Source organism: Barbus barbus (assembly GCF_936440315.1).
Source record: "Barbus barbus genome assembly, chromosome: 31".
Lineage (NCBI taxonomy): Eukaryota > Metazoa > Chordata > Actinopteri > Cypriniformes > Cyprinidae > Barbus > Barbus barbus.
Window position 1 is genome coordinate 22718484 of NC_136759.1, and position 17007 is coordinate 22735490.

The window sequence follows — 17007 nt, forward strand, 5'->3', positions numbered from 1 at the left end:
TGATATCCTTGACATTTATCTTACAGCGTGACCTTCCAGCATCAGGGCAGAAATTCGGCATTCATTAAAGGTGTCATCTGAATCCACTGCCAGTCGTTAACAGCAAACAGGCAGCTTGTTACAATTACTTTTACTCCTCTGCAAATTAGACAGAAAGACATATGTAGTAGATTGTTTATTTATCATTGCACAACAATGCAGAGAACTCGAAATAGACTTGGGAGACAATGCATGGGTTTTCTACTGTCTTAAAAAATCTGATCCAACCACGTAGGAACATATTTCTGTGAAATTTTAGCGGTCCAAAGATGAATGAGAGGGCTCCAAATGGTGTGAATGCAGAAAACTATTTCACTGCTATAAGAACAAATCTCTCACAGAGCAACGTTATGCATGGGTAAGAATGAAACAGTTTCCTCTATCTATCTTCTCTTTATGCTTTAGGGTAAGAAAAGAAACCTGGCAGCTAGACAGGAAGAAGTATTTAAAGAAAGATTTATTAGTGTGATTTAGCCTGGAGGTTTGTGCCAGTCACTTTAAAGGGGATTTGCAATTCCTGCTGTTTAACAACATTTTACTTTGATTGAGACAAACCTGTGACAGCAACAAAGACTAAAATGGTCACAACATGTAAAAATGCAGTCCTACACCATTTATACATGCAATAAAAGCCTTATTAGTGGCGGTTGCTAACTTGCTAGTGATCCTAGACTGTTGCTCATACTTAAGGATTTATTGGAAAGTATTAGCATTGCACTTTGGTGTGTACTATGCAATTTGTTTGGACATAATATCTCAAGTCACACTTATTGAGAAAAGATGTTATTACGCAATCAGACTTTTCACCTGGCAGATGGTAAAACGGGCAAAATGGTCCTTTAGACTTGCATTGAAGGAGGGACCCAAAATATATCTAGAAAAATTTATTAGCAACAACATAGAATTCCTAGGAACATCTTAGCAATGCTTTAAGTACGATCCAGATCAGTGCAGCAACTGAAAAAAAAGTGAGCATCTGAAGAAAGTTAGCTAAGACCAAGCAACCAATCAGAAAATCCTAGCAACAACACTATGAACGCCTTAACAACCTCTTAGCAGTACTTAGTACTGACCATCTTTAATACTTTAGCAAATGCCTAGCAATCACACAGAACCTTAATAACAACCTAGAAGGCCTAACAACCCAGGCCTAAATCACCCAGAAACAACATTATATCCATAGCAAAATGACTTTGCAAGTTTTTAACAACTACCCACAACACTTCAGTACAGATCCCCTAAACCTAAATGAATGGAAGGTGACGTCTCTTTCTGCTGCCGCCGTTTTGGCTGATGAATTTGTCTTAATTCATCGTACTGTTTTCTCTCCTATGATGAAGTCTGATAGGTTCGCTGTCCAGGGTGCTGAAGTGTAGCTAAAAGGTAGAGAGTGGGGTTCTAAGTTCAATCGGGGTGGGACCTATGGGGGAGGGAGAGCAGAGAAAATGCGAGCAGGTGAAGGATGGGTATGTTTTTACTGTCTAAGTCCTGGTCACTTGATTGGCGATTGTGAAGCCTGGAAAAAAAAGAATGTGGCAGCCAAGGCTAAGAGTGTGGGATTTGTGCATTCTTTTCCTTCTGTCTCTCCTCCGGCGAGTTATGAACCATTTTTGTTTAATGGTTATGTCGCAATTAATGCTGATAATGAATCCAAGCAAGTTACTTTGCTTCGTGACACTGGTGCTGCCCAATCCATAGTATTGGATACTATGTTAGATTTATCGTCTGAAACACATACCAATACAGATGTGTTGTTGCGTGGGGTGGGCTCTGACTGTATTAAGATTCTGTTACACCGAATGTATCTGAAGTCAGAATTAGTGACGGGTTATGTCACTGTAGCAGTGTGTCCGAAGCTCCCAGTGGAAGGGGTTGAGTTTATTCTTGGGAATGATTTGGCCGGGGGGAAAGTGTTTCCACCTCCCGTGGTAGTGGATACACCTGAAGTGTGTACTGTTGAAATCACTGAACCCCTATTAAAAATGTTCCCTGCATGTGTGGTGATGCGTGCGCAAACTCGCAAGTTTGATGACTTGAGGTTCATTCATGTGTGGTCCTGGGGATAGCGACCTTTCGCCATATCAAAGGAAAAAAAGCAAATGATGTGCCAAATATTTCTCTGTATGAAATTCTGTTGCAGGTGGGGCGTAAACAGCTAGCGACTGCACAACGAGAGGATCTCACGCTGTCTGAATGCATCGCTGCTGCAGATAACGCCCAATCTAATGATTCTAAAGTAATGTTTTTTTGGGATGGTGAGGTTCTGATGAGGAAGTGGGAGTCTACAGAGCAAGTATGCCAGATTGTGCTAAGGGTTTTCGTGATCAGATTTTGAATTTGGCACATGATCATGTTTTGTCTGGTCATTTAGGTATCCGAAAGACTTACCAGCGCGTTCTAAAATACTATTTTTGGCCAGGGATGAAAGCCGATGTAGATATTGTCGATCATGTCACGTCTGTCAGGTGGTAGGGAAACCGAACCAGAAAATACCACCTGCTCCACTGCCAGAGGTGGGTAGAGTACCCAAAAACTGTACTCAAGTAAAAGTAAAAGTACTTGTAGAAATATTTACTCAAGTAAAAGTAAAAGTAATAGTCTGAATAGTTACTTGAGTAAGAGTAAAAAAGTATCGGATAAACTACTCAAGTAGTTAGTTACTCGCTACTTTGGATCATATACTGAATATAGTCTATTTTTATTTAGATGTATAGATATTTAGATAAAATTTATATACACACACACACACACAACTGCCGTTCAAAAGATGTTTTTTTAATGTAATTTATTTCAGTGATGCAAATGAATTTTTATCAGCCTTTAAGCCAGTCTTCAGTGTGACATAATCCTTCAGAAATCATTCCAATATCTTGATTTATCATCAATGCTGTTTTTTCAGCTTTCTATTCATAAAAGAATTGTGAACAAAATGTCACAGGTTCCAAAAAAAACAGCAAAACCCTGTTGAAAAAAACAGCATATGCTAGTTTGGTATGTTTTGAAGCATGGGATGCTGGTTTAAGCTGGTCCTAAAATGGTCTGAACAGCTTAAGACCAGCACATGACCAGCTAAGGACCAGCATAAACCAGCAAAAGACCAGCATAAACCAGCATCACAGCTTCAAAACATACCAAACTAGCATAAGCTGTTTTTTTCAACAACACTGGTAATAAATCAATATATTAGAATGATTGCTGAAGGATCATATGACTCTGAAAACTGTAGTAACAGCTGAAAAAAATTCAGATTTGCATCACTGAATTAAATTATATTTTAAAGTATATTAATTGTTATTAATGAATTATTAATTATGTATTATTTATATATGTATATAACCTCTGACACGGTGAAGAGAGAAATCTCCTCACAAGACCGCTACAGAACATCTGAACATAACGAAATAAATGCATATGATGGATCTTCTTCCGTCTGTTCCGCAAAATGTAAACAAATGTAGCTTTTATTTCTGCAAGCGTGAATATTGTGAAAATATCAATATTAATTGTGTCTAAGCAAAAGCATTCCTCCTGGAACTAACGCGGGTTTGGCGGGTGTTCATTTCATACTCTGTGACAGCTTATTTAATGAATTAATTCTAGATTGTATTTAATGTATAAGGTACATTTACAAAAAAATGATAATGTCATAGTGGTTCGTGTACTGTAAACGAATCTATACCTGTGGAACCGACAGCACACGCGGTGTTCATCTAATGAAGATCTTCATAGCTAGCAAACCATAGCCTTTGCAGATTTGCAGATTTGCTTTCAATTGACTGTAGATCCAAAGCCATGTCTTCAACGCTCTTGATGTTCTTAAACTTTCTGTTATCTGAGTGAGAACTGCTTCAGCGACTCAGCGTGTGCGGCAGGGAACTGAATGAATCATTCAAATTGATTCATGAACCGATTCACTGGTTTGCCAACTGGTTTGATCGAGCCTTCGAACAGAATTGACTCAAAAGAATGAATCATTCGGAATAAATTGAAGAATTTTTGTCTTTATTATTACGTATTGCATTAAGATAAAGTAACGAGAGGAGCGTCGCCCACAGTAACTAAGTAAAAGTACCGTTTTTTCACTAAAAATGTACTTGAGTAAGAGTAAAAGTACCCAATTTTAAATATACTCTAAAAGTAGTAGTTACTCAAAAAATTTTCTCAAGTAAATGTAACGAAGTAAATGTAACTCGTTACTACCCACCTCTGTCCACTGCATCCGATTCCGGTAATGGGAGAACCGTTTGATGATATGGTGAAGTTGATAAGAGAATTCCCTTCCATATTTTCTGATGATTTGTCACCAACTACTGTACTTTTTCATGATATCGATGTAACTAATACCACTCCTATCAAACAGCACCCCTATCGCGTGAATCCTTTTAAGAGAGACGCAATGAGAGTAGAAGTTGATTATTTGTTGGAGCACGGTCTTGCAGTTCCCAGTTCTAGCCCGTGGAATTCACCCTGCCTGTTAGTGCCGAAATCTGATGGCACTTTCAGGTTTTGTACCGACTACAGGAAAGTGAATGTTGTCACAAAACCGGACTCGTTTCCCCTCCCTAGAATGGAGGACTGCGTTGATCGTGTTGGCTCAGCGAATTTTGTGAGTAAGCTAGATCTGTTAAAGGGGCATTGGCAGGTTCATTTAACAGCTAGAGCTTCCGAAATTTCTGCTTTTGTTACACCGGACAATTTCCTTCAATATTCAGTGATGGCTTTTGGGATGTGTAATGCACCAGCCACTTTTCAGCGGCTGATGAATAAGGTTTTGTCCGGTGTGACAAATTGTGAAGCCTACCTAGATGACGTGGTTGTTTATACCAGCACTTGGATGGAGCACTTGCGAGTGTTGTGCGAGGTTTTCACACACTTACAGGAGGCTTCTTTAACTATTAATTTGGCCAAATGTAAGTTTGGTAAGGCTATGGTGGGACAGGGCTGTGTGCGTCCTGTGGATGCTAAAGTTGCTACAATTTCTGAATTTCCACCCCCTAGGACTAAAATGGAGCTGCGCCGTTTTCTAGGGATGGTGGGCTATTATAGGGAGTTTTGCAAGAATTTCGCTATGGTTGTGTCTCCTCTTACTGATTTGTTGAGTTCATCTAGAACTTTTTGTTGGGATACGGAGTGTAAGATTGCATTCCATGCTGTGAAGGATCTGATGTGTAATGCCCCTATACTCTCCGCCCTTGACTTCTCTTGTCCCTTTAAAATGGAGGTGGATGCAAGTGCTGTTGGGGCAGGGACTGTTTTGCTGCAGGAAAGTGATAAAGGAATTGATCATCCTGTGGCTTATTTCTCCAGAAAATTCCTCCGGGCACAGCGCAACTACAGCACCATTGAAAAATAATCTTTAGCCTTACTTCTAGCACTTCAGCACTTCGAGGTTTATGTTGGAGGTAGTACTTTGCCTGTAGTGGTTTATACAGACCACAATCTGTTGACTTTTCTTTCACATATGGCAAATGCAAATCAAAGGTTGATGAGGTGGTCCTTAATGGTCCAGGGGTTCAACCTTGATATAAAATATAAGAAGGGTAGCGAAAACATACTTGCGGATTCTCTCTCTCGTGTTTATTATGGAAATGTTGAAGATTAAGAGTCTAACTGTGTTGACTTTTATGGGTGGGGGTGTTACGTCTGGGGAATGAAAATGTGTAGATGGCTTTTTTTATTAATGGATTTTTTGTCAGTAGGTTTTTACTGAAACTTCCTCCACAGTATACTTTGTCGATCAAAATGAATTTTTTACACAATTTCGAATTTTTAAAGTACTGTTTATATATATTTTCGAAATTCAAATATTTGTCTACACATGCATTGCTCTAAACTAGTGCTGTCAAACAATTAATCGCGATAAATCTAAAATAAATGTTTTTGTTTCCATAATATATGTATGTGTACTGTGTTTATTTATTATGTATATATAAACACACACACATACAGTATATATTTTGAAAATATTTACATGTATATACATTTCTATAATTATATTTTATATTATATATAAATATATTTAATAAACAACATATTTTTCTTAAATATATACACGCATGTTTTTGTATTTATATGTACATAATAAATACACACAGTACACACTAATATATTGTACAAACAAAAACGTTTATTTTGGATGCGATTAATCGCGATTAATCGTTTGACAGCAGTACTCTAAACTAAACAATAGGCTATTCTAAAGAAAATTATAGCACATGCTCACTGCGTTTTTAATGTTGCAGGCGTTCACACACAGAAGAAAAGAAAAAAAAACACTACCCCAAGAATATTGCCAGAAGAAGCAAGGATGAAATACTTGAATGTATTTGGTGAGAAAACTCTACTCCATGATGCCTCTTATTAAACATGAGAAGGCACAACAGGTGGGAATCTGCCAGTGAAACAGATGCTGTTAAACTGCAATCATGTATGACCAATAAAACAGTCACATTTGTTATTTGTAGAACTGTAAGATAATCATTAGGTAGCAGCCCGTTCTCATAACAATCAGAATTATAGAGAAAGAAAAAAAAGTAGGCTATTAACTGTTCTTTGAATTTAGTCAAATGCTTTGTATATTGTTCCTTCATATATCCTACACTTTATTCATTCCCTCTTACGTGAAATAAAGATATGAAACATCAGAGGGATGAAACAAAAGATATATATCTTATTTTAAATATACTGTAGATATCAATAGTACATCCTGCTGCTGTAAAAGGATTTGCTCAAAGCACCAATACTGCCATCTTGTGTAAATGAGAGAAACAACGACTATTTTTGCAACATAGTCATGTCATGTGATGCATGTGTGAGGTGTGTATGCTGTTGTAAAGCATTTCACACCATGATTTAAGTTATGCAGGTGTTAAAGCACACTAATATCTTAAACCTGAGGTGAGAGACATATTAAACATTACTGTTTAATGGACCTAATGGGTGGAATATATAGCCTATTGCATTTGAATATGTTCTTACAATACCATGTGGACTGGAATATGCTAAGATTGCTTTGCAGGATGCATTAAGGGTTTTAGCAAATACACACAAAAAAAATATTCATTGAATTTACAAAAATTGTAAGGTAGGTGGTTGCAATCAATTTATTTTAGCTACATTTAAATAAACTAATTTAAAAATAAATAAAACTTACAAGGTTGCACAGTAAAATAAAATAAAACATGCACCTATAGAAAAGTCTATACTTAATTTTTCATTAATTGCAGCACTAATGTTTTAACCTGACATTTTAAAATGCAGTTGGTTATATTTACTAATATATATATATATTAATATGTCTTGTGTAAATGAGTAAATATATGTAAAATATATATATATATATATATATATATATATATATATATATATGTGTGTGTGTAAATATATACTATAGCTCTGTGTCCGTGTGTGTGTGTGTCTGAGAGAGAGAGAGAGAGAGAGAGAGAGAGAGAGAGATGGTACACATGCAAAGTGTTAAAACCCACAATTCCTTTGTAATTTTGAATCTGAAAGATCTAGAGCAGAATTTCTCAACCAGGGGTTCATAATGGAACATTATTGTGCATTATTATTATTTACTATTATTATTATTTATTATAATTTGTTATTACTATTACTTATTCTATTTGCTTCTGTTTGATTCATCAAAGCAATATTAATATTTTAGTGACATATGGGGCCATCTTTCTGTTCAGTATTAAAATGCATTACATTGTATCAATAGTTGAAGAATTGCCAGAAGGACAGATTCTGCATTGTGCTTTGCTGACCATCATTATGTAATAGATCTAAACATTATGATACATGATTAAATGGTTTTGATAATTTGATCATTAAATCAGTTTGATCATGACGAGAATGAAATTTGAATTAAAAAAAAAAAAAAGTTTACCATACACTTCCAACATGCAAATGTGTACTTAACTAGTTGTAGTTCATTTCTAAGGAAACAGTGACTCAGAGTTCATCAAATGAGCATGAAGACCTATTTTGGCCAACAGAGGGTGCCATAACTTGAGAAGTGTTACATCCTTTTGTTTGCCATTTAAAAACCTTACAAATTGGAATGAAATGTGCATACCTGAACTTAATGATAAACCTGTCTTTTTATTGTTTCGAGTTTAATCATCACACCTTTATGTTTGCTATGATAAAAAATAAACAAACAAAGAGTGTTTCTTTAATAGACATAAAGACCAGCTTTATTTTGTCCAATTACTTTATGACCAAAGAAAACTTTCATCCAGTGTCCCTGTAAGTTCATAGATTTAGGTGTGCAACTCATTACTAGTCAACAGACATTTCTTGAAAATGTAAATGTCAGACAAACGGAGTGTTTTTTGATTCTGTACTGCAAACAATGTGAAGAGTATATGCACTAGTCTCAGCATAATACATAACAAACATGATTTTTTTACACTTGGCTGATGCTTCCCACATAAAATTATTTTAAAACTACAACTAAATAAAAAAGAATTCATTAGCATCATGTTTTTTTTTAACGGCTGATTCCCAGTGCAATTGGAAATGTCTGATTCCTAATTGAATTCTAATCATAAACCAATAGTGTTACAAAACGATGTTGTAAAGTTCCTGCTTTCATGTTGTGCCTCCTTTTTGATTAACATGATTATTGGTGTATTGCAAATATGACACATTATTACCAATTCATATTATAGCATACACAATTTTACCTAATCTTTCTCCTCTGTACACCCTTGTTTTACACACTCACAGTTTTCCATTTCTTTCTGAATACCAAGAAACTCCAAAATCCAGACCTAGAACTTTTTCTGTTATGTATATCTAAATAATTAATTCAGATATTTGCCTTCAGGGAACTGGAAGTCATTGTTTTAGATATGCAAGCATGTTAAGTAGTCAATAAACAATAAGCTATGACTGCCACTATTAAAGATGTTACATGTGTTTTTTTGCACTTAAAAGACACTTAAAATATATAAGTGTCATGGTATTAAATACAGAATATCAGTCCAAGTGGCTTTTATTTTTAAGGAAGATAGCGCATGCACAATACATTTGACCAAAAAAAAAAAAGTTGTTTGGTTTTAAATTATAAAACGACCAATATAATGTTTAAAGAAGTGAAGACTTTAGACATGGTTGTTAAATCATAGTGGATCATGTTTACAGATGAACTACACCTGTTACTCTGTTAGGACAGCTTTGTGATTAGAATTGACTGCAAAAATGACCAGAGTGAAGTTAGTTATGAGAGAGAGGGGGGGGGAAATGAAGTATTTTTTTTCCAGACACCACTTAATTTGATATTTTTGTTATCTCATGGAAATATACTCATACAGCTTAAGTGTGGCTTAAGCGTTCAAATACTTAATGGGGTCACTGTATATTTGTGACAATTTACTCTGTGATATAGTTAAACAAATAAGCAGAACCCCTTGAGATCAGTTCTCTAACAAACTGTTGCTTCAAATTCGCAATATTATAAATCAAACAATGCATGATAAAGGATATCATGTCCTAGTGTCTATGTTGTTTTATTTACAGGGAACAATAAAATAAATTTCTGAAGCATAGTTTTGTTAATTTATGATTAGAAATGTGTAAAATGCATTTTGTTTTCATTAAATAATTGGAGAAAAGTTTATGCTTAGATGTAAAGGCCATCTTAAGATTGTAAACCTTTTACAGGAGTCAAATGTTTTAGGATAAAAGGGCAATTACATGTAGGTAGTGTCCTTTGTCAATACCGTACTGAAAAATGCAGAAGTGTTTTTGTTCCAATGTAAAATCTCTGGCTTAAATAGAAGAAAAGCTCCCTCTGTTGTATCCGTTCACCAGATCGTAGGAGACTGGAGATGCAAAGCAGTCTGTGAAGAAGTTTGAAAAGGTAAGTGCACACGACGAGCTCTGTTCCACAGGCACGCTGCCAGAAAGGTCTGTGTGGGTATAAAGATTTGGCTGTACCGGTACTGTCCGCAGGTCTCCTGACTTTTTGGAGGTGCCGCTACAAGTGCCCCAAGGTTCAGTGTACAAGAACCCACCACTTACAAAATGGTGGGAGTCATATGGCTCGGGGCCCACGGTCACCTCCTGTTGAATCCTGATAGGTGCAGTGTGGAATAGTTCCTGCTCCGAGACCATGTTGCTGTAGTCGGGTCCAAGAAGCTCCAAGAACTCTGCTGCTTCCGGAGTCCCTCGCTCCAGGTCTTTGAGCGACATGCCAGAAGTAGATGTAACTCTGGAGCTGTTGGCCGGCTCCGTGAAGAAGGATGGAGGAAGGTTTCGATGCCGCAGCGGGGGCTTCTTGGCCCTCTCTCCTCGTACATCCTTCGCCGAGTTGAAGAGGGCAGCCAGACTCTTGCTTTGCAGGCTGGCCTGCATCCCATCCTTCTTGGGTGGCGTTTTGCTGGAGAGGTTGCTTGTTGGGGTTTGGGGCGAGCCTTGCCTCTTACATGACTCCGGAACCGGTGTGGTCCCTGGCGAGATGATTCCCGTGCACCTCTTAATCTGCTTCTGCAGGTACTTTCGGTGGTTGACTTTCCTCTTGGACTTGACAGGTTTGTCCAGTGCAAGTTTGATGTTGCTGGAAGCCGAGTCGATGAAGCTAAGCAGGTCTCTAGTGGTTTCCTTGAAGTCACCCCCGCAGTCCACCTCACCCAGGAGACTCCCTTCCAGACCCTTTTCCACCTCATAATCCATGACTGAGCCAGGAAAACAGAAGTTTAAGAACTGCGAGTTCATAATGGCAGCCTGAACAGCCATCTCTCTCCGCCACAAGCGCAACACCTTTGCGGTAAATATATGCAATTGTCTTCGAGAAACCCTAAAGCATATTTCTAATCTGCATTTCCAGGGTGGTTTGCTAACCCTTGGTCCTGTGCAGGACACCCTTACAGTTCCTCTGCACTCTGCCGAGAGCTTGAATTTGGGGGAAGGGAGGATTATTTTAGGGGGCAGGGCCAATGATGTCAGGACATCAAAGGGGAGGGGCCGAGGGACGCGAGGACTTAACTCTTTGCTCACGCCTGACCACCTGCAACTAAGAGGGATTTGTCTGAGGCATCCCACAGAGTAAAAAGACAATAGCCTTGGGTTCATCTGTCCTGGTCAAGTCTTCTTGTATGTGTGTATATACACATGTTTTGCTATGAAATCTGAATTGCTTGTTAAATGAAAGATAAAGTTTGACTTATATTATTGTTATATTTGTTTAATTAAACATTTGACTCAAAATGTTAAAACATGAAGAAATAAATGTTTCCAGACACAGCAATGTAATTTATACATTGTTCAAGGTTAGCCTAAAGAGTGTAATCTACAAATACTTTATGTAACAACTCAGAACCATCTTTAAAGTTAAGAAAATGTATCTGACATAAAACTTGATGGGAGATATAAATTTATAGATTTAAATTGATAGATATAGATTTAAAGATATTTAGTTTTAAGCTGGACTGAATTATACTGGACACTAGGCATTGTGTTATTTTATTCCCCTGAAGAATTCAAGTTTCATGCAGTGTGATCTACGTTTTAAATAATTGTCCACGTCTCACAAAATCCACTTCTTGAATTTGTATGCATATATTGTACAAACTTGACCAAACCTTCACAACATGTGCATTAGGGCCTGAATTAAGGTGAATGCTTAATTGGAGATATATCCTTTGGGACAGGTTTTTCTACATGTTCTTCTAACTTCCTACAACTATCCCAATCTGTTCGCAGTGGAAGTTGATTTCTCGTGCATTCCCGCACCAGTGGGAATTTTAGACTCTGCCTGACAACTATTATAGGCTGCCTTTGACATACAGCCCTACATGGTCTAAATAGCTTCTATTCTTCCTTGGGCAGTGAAAGGGATCTTTGTGCCAGAGATTCATTAAACTGCACCTCACAGCCCCTTCGTAAAATGAGGCTCAATAATGAACAGTCGATTTAACTAGAAAAGCTGCCGGAGCTGTTAAATTAAAGGGGAATAAAGTGCAGTTTAAGCCCAGTGTGCCAGAAGAAATGTTGACCTTAAGAAATCCTGGGTATGAGCAAAATAGCCGCTGTAAACAATTCAGCATTTGCAGGAAGTTTCTTGGCCAGCAGTGAATACTGAGGAGGGATCCAAGACTGGGACTTTCATAGGGGTCCGATCAGATCCTGATTTCAGTGAAAGCGCTTAAAGGATATGGCTCTGGTTTGGAGCATGTTGGGCTTAAAAGAAAACACTTGAGGATGGAGGCAGTGTTTGAATATGGAGAGATTTCCATCAATTCAGTATAACAAGGATAATACTTGATTTTGTGCTTACCTCTATACAATAGCCCAGAAACAAGGATTTTTGTTCATTTATAAAGAAGATTTGTGGCCCAAAGGCTTTGAAATTTAAGAAAATTATGAAACTATTCCATGTCAAAAACCCCTGTATAGTTTTTTCCTTATCTTTCTTTTGAGAGCTCACTAAGCAGACTAATGTTAAGTCAGTTAAAATGTCCTTAATCTGATCTGATTCCCATTCAGTCCACTAAACTGTACTTTCCCAGACATTAAACACGTTTATAGTGGCCCTAACAACATTTCTTTTTTTATCACATTCATTGCACTTTGCATGTTGTGAAATCACGTGCCAATGGACAGTTTCTGCTGTAGCCTCTTTCACTTTGAGAGGTTTTCCCAGGGATTTTTTTTATTCCCACCCCATAAATGCATTTTAAGGTGAGGCAGTGAATCATTTGGATGTTGGAAAGGGGAAAAAAGAGAAAGTCTAAGCGCTTTTGAGAGAGGGGGGACCATCGAGAGTGTTATTATCATGTAAATTGTGATGATGAAAAGAGACAGTGAAACTGATAGCAGTGATCTAATTATCTATAGCCCGGCTCAAGCCCTGGTCCTGAATGGGGGTCCCAGAGAAGCTGCCATGCTCTCACAATAAACTGTTGTACCACAATAGAAAAATAGCAACAGTGTAAAAACAGGCTTTTTTTTTTTTTACAGGATTCGGATCCATGTTTCCAAAGTTAAGGCTATTTTAAATCAAACTGATGCATATTCCCCTCAGAATAAAAGAGACCAATATGATATTATAAATTAGAATTAGCATTAGCACAAAAAGTCAGAGACCACATGTGGATGACCTGCTGCCAGTGTTATGATAAAAACATTATTTATGAAAAATAAAAGCTATTACTTTTATGAATATAAAATTTAGAAAAATGCAAAATAGTATTTTTAACAATCATATATCTCCTAGACATTAAGTAATGATTTCATAATGAGATGTTATTTTTATTATTAGGCCTATTATTATTATTATTTACATTTTTATAAGCTTAAAACTTCAGTTAAAAACTAGTCCAGCTAGGAAATCGTTACCTGGGATAATAAATTATAGGGTTTTTCTCTAGCAGACTGCCACTTTGAGCCGTCAGAATCAAGTATCCCAGAGAACTGTGTAATAAATGGAATTATTTCCACTTTATTGAGTTAAAACAAAGTCGGTCTGTACTTTGTACAAAAAAAAAAGCAATACCTTTAGGACATAACATTAAACATCAAGTCCCTGGGGTATGTACTCGGCCCTTTCATTTTCTTTTTCAACAAGCACCCCCTCCCCTCTTTCTTCTGGAGCCTAATTTTGGCACAGTGACATCACCAGACTAATGGCTGATATTTTCTTCTCTTCCCGCACAGAGCTTTTGTACATGCTAGTCATTCACGTTTAAGGGCTTGACGCACTAATTCCGGAAACAAGTTTCTATGGCCACATAATGGCTGAGGGGATCAAAGAGGGTGAGGAATAGAATACTGACACCAAAAAAAAAAAGAAAAAAAGAATTGCGTGACATTAAACAAAATAGACTGGGGGGTTCCTGAACACTTGCAAAAGTGTAAGTTATACTGGTCAGTCCAACCAATGAGGTTGAAAGTATATTTTTAACACTTTATTTTTGCACATTAAATAATAAAAGGAGATTGCCAGTGTCTGTGTAATCGAGACTATGTAGTAAGAAAAAAAAACTATTTATACCTTTTATGTTCAGAAAGCTATCATACGGTTTCAAAAAAACATACCATTTGTGTGGACTACATTTATTATTATGCTTTTTTCTCCTTTTTGGAGATTGACAACCCATGGTTAGTGTTATTGAAAAAGACAAGGGTGAGAAATAATGACAGTATTGTGAATTTCCAGGCAAACTATCCAAGATATGAACATATAAATTAAGATTATGTTAGTTAAGATTATGTAAATTAAGAATGTTAAGATATGTACATGTAGCCACGATATAAGGAAAATAGAATCCAGCTTTCTTGACACCAACTGACACTGTTAACATTACTAAGTGAAAGTCTGCTGAAATGGTATCAACAACGAAAAATATATTACATTAAACAATATCTAACTTAAATGAGATTTTAAAAATAGTTTTTCATTTTATCATCTTGGATTTTCCCCAAATTTGTCATTTTCCCCAAATACATATTTGCCTATAGCGTCAGATGATTGGGTCCTTGCATGAGTAGAAATGTAAATTTCCAGGAGAAAACACTTGTGGAAAACAAATTATAAAGAAGAAAAAGCAATCAACAAGGTCAAACTAAGTTGAACAAACTCAGCAGGGGGAAGAACAAATGAGACGGCCGAGGGAACAACATTCATCTTTCCTCTTTCGATTCACGTCCATGGAAAGCTGCTTAAGCAAACGGACCATTGAAAGTGGGTATTGTTTGGTTATCGTTACACACAGAGCACCCCGCCCTCCACCCAGGGAATTTACAAACTCAGCACCCACGCTTTTTTATACCCCATTTTCCTTGGACTCCCTGCCCCCCAGACACCCTTTCCATGCTCTCTAGAACAGCAATGGTGTGTGGTCCCACTCCCATGTAACCATCAACACATGCAGCACTAAAGACTCTCAGTCAGCGAAATACTACTAACATATTTGATTGATGAAACTGTCAGGTGAGAAGAAAGGATGTTAAATTAATGGCAACAACATGGTCCTGAGAAATGTCCAATAGTGTTGAAACCCCCCACCAATTACCCTTGATGTCTGTCTGCATTTGTACTTTGGAATGAATCAGAAGCTATTCAGAATGGAAACTAAAGATGTTGTTTCAACTTGTAATTGTAGAAATGTAGTAATTGTAATCTATATAAGCATTTACTGGGACTGAGGCAATTATTCCAGAAACTCTATGCAAGTACGCGGCCAATGCATTGCAAGCACAGATACTTATGTTGCTTTCCAAATTAATCTATAGCTGGGAAAATTTAGTTGGAATATTCCACTTTTGACAAAGCATCCTTCATGGAATACTTTTCACTTTACACGTCAGATGTCCAAACCGGACCCTTGTGTTGTGGACCTTATTCATGAATCACAAACACAAGGAAAACCATATTTGTGTTACTGTGGCAATAACAACATCAGTACTCAAGGGGGTGATAGAGTTTCCTTGTGCACATTAAACTGGATATGGAGCCTGGTCTCATGAAAATGCGTATAAACTCCAAATAAAAACAAAAACTTGTGGTATTAATATGCAAAAATTTACTTTGTATATGCACGTGTTTGGCGTGCATATAATACGCAGTTTTTGCTTGCATATGATACGAAATTTGTTGGGGTGCGTATGATACGCATCTGCCCCACAACCCTAATCCTACACATTGCGTAACATATACATGCCAAAGTCCATTTTTGCGCATCAATACCATGATTTTTTGTTTTTATTTGGCGTACTATTTATATGCACTTTCATGAGATCGGGTTGGGATGTTATTATTAAGGTAGGTAGCTATACATATAAATTTACAATAATTTTTTTTAATTTATAGCTATAAATTTAATCAAGTTAGCTAAACACAGTTGAACTAACTTGATTCTCTTTAAATTCTCTGGTATCACATAGTTAACCTAAAAGAGAAAACTGGCCATAGAAGGAGGCCCTTAACTTTAACATCTGTTAGAGCCCTTTGTTGCAACACAGAGAATGCAACATGTACTTATGTGCGACCCTTGATACAGGACGTTACAGGACCCGTTGAACTGAAAATTGAAAACTGGCTTGAAATCATTTCAAAGAAAACCTGGAAAAACTGTTTAGTGAAGTTTGTTTTGGTGGTTCCAGCAAAAACAGTATACTGTAGCTCTGCTAACTTCTTTTTGTCCATAAACGAAGAATTAATAACTTTGTGAGTATTGCTGTTAGTATATCAAGGCCTTTATAGCTTCAGGATTAAAATACTTTGTCCTAACTCAGGATAATAAAACGATACAAGTAAGCCATTGAATCCCCGAAAAAGTGTAAATACTGGCTTTGTAGCACTATTAAAACTTTTCATTGTTTAAGCCTCCTGACTAGACTGACATAGCAACAGTGGTTCAGCCAATGGTATAAGTTTTGGGCAGGACTATCTATTTAGCTGACCAATGGCAGGCGAGAGGAGTTTTCGAGAAATATGTTTGAAAACAATCACTCTTTTTGCTAATTCTTTTCGATAACAATAGCGGCACAGAAATAACACACTTTACCTTTAATAACATAATTTCGGGCTACATGGAAAATAACCAGAAAACAGGAAATGAACACAAAACACTGAAATGATCGTATTTCAGGGAACAACATTGAAAATCATCATCCATCATCTCACACTCATCTATTCCTCCTCCTGACCTTCCCCAACCCCACAAAACAACCTGCTCTGCACTCTGACTGTGATATTAATAATAATATTAGCAGGAGGCAGCTCAGCACAGAGCAGATGATGTCTACGTACCACAATTTGGAGAAGCAGGAGCTGCCAGTAAGTGAATGCAGGTCTGGTGGAGTCCTGCAGGTCCCTGCATGGGGCACAATCTCTGTGTTTTACACCGCGTGCCTCCCGCTAGCTACTTTATTGCTCGTTGTCTGTCTTTAGGTTTTCATTAAATCACACTGGAGCAGCAATGGAGGAGTAACAGGAAATGAGACATGTACAGATAC

General features: G+C 37.1%; 1 protein-coding gene across 1 annotated transcript; it reads right to left on the bottom strand.

Annotated features, from left to right (window-relative positions):
* Positions 1–8226: 8226 nt before the first annotated feature.
* On the bottom strand, positions 8227–10927 carry LOC306851076 (protein FAM181B-like). Its single transcript, XM_079387137.1, has one exon. It carries the CDS (start codon positions 10783–10785, stop codon positions 9820–9822), a length of 966 nt encoding a protein of 321 aa, XP_079243263.1. The 5' UTR covers positions 10786–10927; the 3' UTR covers positions 8227–9819.
* Between the last annotated feature and the right edge of the window lie 6080 nt (positions 10928–17007).

Excerpts from the sequence above, each read along its gene's own strand:
- LOC306851076 (XM_079387137.1), bottom strand. The coding sequence starts at position 10,785 with ATGGCTGTTCAGGCTGCCATTATGAACTCGCAGTTCTTAAACTTCTGT.